This window comes from Calidris pugnax, unplaced genomic scaffold, assembly GCF_001431845.1.
Source record: "Calidris pugnax isolate Ruff unplaced genomic scaffold, ASM143184v1 scaffold7, whole genome shotgun sequence".
Taxonomy (NCBI): Eukaryota; Metazoa; Chordata; class Aves; order Charadriiformes; family Scolopacidae; genus Calidris; species Calidris pugnax.
Window position 1 is genome coordinate 636,925 of NW_015090762.1, and position 3,311 is coordinate 640,235.

The 3,311-nt window shown below is 61.4% G+C and overlaps 2 protein-coding genes across 4 annotated transcripts in view; one reads left to right on the forward strand and one right to left on the reverse strand.

Annotated features, from left to right (window-relative positions):
- The window catches only part of SF3A1 (splicing factor 3a, subunit 1, 120kDa), a 14,919-nt gene extending 14,221 nt beyond the window's left edge, over positions 1 to 698 (reverse strand). Inside the window, exon 1 of the mRNA XM_014941246.1 lies at positions 631 to 698. Coding sequence (XP_014796732.1) covers positions 631 to 696 — 66 coding nt within the window. The 5' untranslated portion in view covers positions 697 to 698. The remainder of the gene's footprint in view (positions 1 to 630) is intronic.
- Positions 699 to 1,163: 465 nt separating this feature from the next.
- The window catches only part of CCDC157 (coiled-coil domain containing 157), a 7,530-nt gene continuing 5,382 nt past the window's right edge, over positions 1,164 to 3,311 (forward strand). For all 3 annotated transcript variants that reach the window (XM_014937900.1, XM_014937728.1, XM_014937811.1), the window contains exons 1-2: positions 1,164 to 1,636; positions 2,683 to 2,854. In XM_014937900.1, coding sequence (XP_014793386.1) covers positions 1,389 to 1,636; positions 2,683 to 2,854 — 420 coding nt within the window. In that variant the 5' untranslated portion in view covers positions 1,164 to 1,388. The remainder of the gene's footprint in view (positions 1,637 to 2,682; positions 2,855 to 3,311) is intronic.

Below are 3,311 nucleotides of genomic sequence, written 5' to 3' on the forward strand. Positions count from 1 at the left end.
TTTTTTTTTTTTTTTTTTGTCAGGGGCAGGGGAAGGGGGAGAGCAGCGGTTTTCCTCCTAATTGTGCCAGCTATCCCAAATCTACACCCAACCCTGTCAGTCAGATCAGCTCCCTACACTGGCTTGACGCCGGTGTGCAAAGGTGTGGTCAGGAGAGCTACACCAGAGCGGTATTTCCATTTCCGGAAGAGGCTTGTGGAGGGCAGAAGAGAACCAGGGAGGAAAGGCTAAGAATCACAGAATGGTTAGAGTTGGAAGGGACCTTAAAGATCACCCAGTCCCACCCCCTGCCCTGGGCAGGGACACCTCCCACCACACCAGGCTGCTCCAAGCCCCATCCAACCTGGCCTTACACACTTCCAGGGATGGGGCAGCCACAGCTTCTCTGGGCAACCTGTTCCAGTGTCTCACCGCCCTCACAGGGAAGAATTTCTTTCTGGTATCTAATCTATTTCTCCCCTCTTACAATTTAAAACCATTACGCCTCGTCCCGCCACTACACTTCCTGAGAAAGAGTCCCTCCCCGGCTCTCCTGTAGGCTCCCAGAGGCCGAACAGCCCCAGTAAGCCCCGCTTCCCCGCACCTCCTGCCCCCCAACGCGGCCTCCCGCCCCCTCAGCGCGGCCCGCACCGGTTTGCTCTCCGCGGGGGGCGCTGGCTGCGCCGGAGGCATGGCTTGCACGGGTCCGGCCGGCATGGTGCTCCCTCGGGACGGGCGGGGAGCTCTTCCCCGCCGGAGCCGCTGCTGTGGCGAGACGAGCGAGGGCCGGAGGAGGCCGACACCGCCAACGACGAAATGGCGGCCGCAGAGCGGACGCTGCGCAGGCGCGCGGGAAGTGACGGCAGCACGTCAGCAGCGTGCGCGGGCGCAGGCCCGGCGGCGGGGAGGGGAGGGCAGAGCGCACGCGCGGCGGGAAGTGCCATTAGAGCGGCGCGCGCGGGGGGGGGGGGACCCTAGCGGGGCAGGGGGGGGGGAGGGCAGAGCGCACGCGCGGCGGGAAGTGCCATTAGAGCGGCGCGCGCGGGGGGGGGGGAACCCTACAGGAGCAGGAGGAGCGTACCATTGCGGGGGGGCGGGGTCTCCAGAGGGGGCGTGGTCGTAGAGGGGCGTGGCCAGCGCGGTTGCCATAGCAGCGGGCGGCGGCGCGGGCAGGCGGGGCCCTGTCGCCGCGACCCCGCACAGGCCTGGGCCCGGCCCCTCCTCGCCCCGAGACCCCCTGGAGCCCCCCCGAGGGTCCCCCAGCCCCGGGGATCACTGTGGTACTCCAGCCCCCCGCCCCCCGTGGGGCTGTCCCGCCCTCCTCGGCCCACAGGCCTCGTCGCGGCCCACAGGCCTTGTCAAGCTCCACAGGCCCTCGCCCACAGGCCCCGTCCCGCCGCCTCAGCGACATGGCCCACCTCCTGGGCCACCGCGGCTGCATGGAGAGCCTGCAGGCCGACCTGAAGGACCTGCAGGCAGCCATCACCGACGTCTCCTCCCGGGTCGGGCCGGTGCGTTTCCCCTCCTGGAAGTTCCCCGATAAAGTGTCCTGCGAGCTGGACCTGGCAGCGCTGCTGGAGAGGTACAGCTACACTGAGGACAACCCCGAATTCACCCAGCACTCCCATGTGGTGCTGCTGGAGCTGGTGATCGACAGGTGAGAAGGCAAAGCCAGCTCCAAAGACCCTTCTTAAAAGAAACTTGGCTGGCAGAGCGGCACCTTTTCCCTGGAGGGAAGGGGATGGTTTTATGTCCAACTTGTTGACCATGGACAAGTGTTTTGGATGCTTTTTTTCCCATGTGTTTCCATGATGAGTGGTGTGCTGGCACCTCAGCCTCGTGCTCTGCAGCTCTATGCTGAGTTTTAAAACCCTGCTCCTTTCCCTGCTGAGAGCTCAGGGCTACCAGTGCAAATTAGATTAGATATTAGGAAGAACTTATTTGGTGTGAGGGTGGTGAGAGCCTGGCCCAGGTTGCCCCGAGAAGCTGTGGCTGCCCCATCCCTGGAGGGGTTCAAGGGCAGGTTGGAGGGGGCTTGGAGCAACCTGGTGTGGTGGGAGGTGTCCCTGCCCAGGGCAGGGGGTGGAATGAGATAATCTTTAAGGTCCCTTCCAACCCAGCTTGTTCTGTGATTCTGTGAAATGCTGGCCACCAAGGAGCAGAGCAAGCCACTGCTCCACCTGGGAGCCAAGGGCACCTGGGCAGACGGGGACAGGCTCGTTAAATTGCCCCCCCCCAAACTTTGGGAACACTCAGACATGGCTGCACCCACAGCCCTGGGCAGCAAAGGCACCTTTTGCAATTGGGGTTAAATAAATACGACTGTTTTAAAAGATGAGCTGTTGTCCCTGATGATTAGGGATTGAAACTGACAGCGTGGGTGCCCCAAATCTTTTTGGTAAAGCCTAACTGGATGTGGCTGGCTGCAAGCAGCATGCTCAGCCTGTGTCCGGACAGCTGCAAGAGGATTTTCATCCCACCAAACCCTGCTCCGTGGAGTGATTCAGGCCTGGGGAGGTCACAGGAACATTGATATCACACTCCTTTGCCAAACTTGCTCTGTCCCAGGGATGGGGAGGGAGGACAACCTCCCTTACCTCAGCAGTGTCCCTTCAGGCTCGCTGTGCTCTTAAACACCAAGGGCCCTTTCCCTATTACCAATATTCCATTGCTCTAAGCTGTGTTTTGTTTCTGTTGAAACAGGCTGCTGCTGCTGCTTCAGAGCTTCACTGGCTACGCAGAAAACCTGCTCAGCGATCGAGCCGTGCCCCCGGCGCAGGCAGTGGGACCCTGCATGTCCGCGGGGCTGACGGCGAGGAGGTACTGGTGCAGCATGCTGAAACTCGGGGCTTTCTACCAGCAGCTCCTGGCCGAGGTGGGACATTTGGGGGCCCTGATCCCCCACGAGCTGAGTGCAGGGCTCATGGAAATGGCCCTTGCCTCCCCCTAAATGATTTGGACTGTGCTGAGGTCACGGTCCTTCTTGGGGACAGCACAGGGTGGCCGGGCCAGATGCACTCCTGGCTCATGACCCTCTGAGTGCTGACCCGTGTGTCGGACAGGACACATTTGTCCTGCACGTCACTTCCCTCCTCTAACCACTGCTCCCAGCCGTGCTGCTGGATCCAGCCTCCTCCACCAGGATCTCAGTGGTGGATCTCAGATTTCCAGCGAGCCTGGAAAAATATTCTCCTGCCAATGCACTGCCCCTGCAGCTCTGCCCACCCCACGGATTGTAGGCTGAGCTGGCTCAAATCACTGAAATAATCTGTGGTAAAAACACTGCACCACCCCCTTGTATTTCGCACCCCCCCCCCCCAAAACCACCCCTT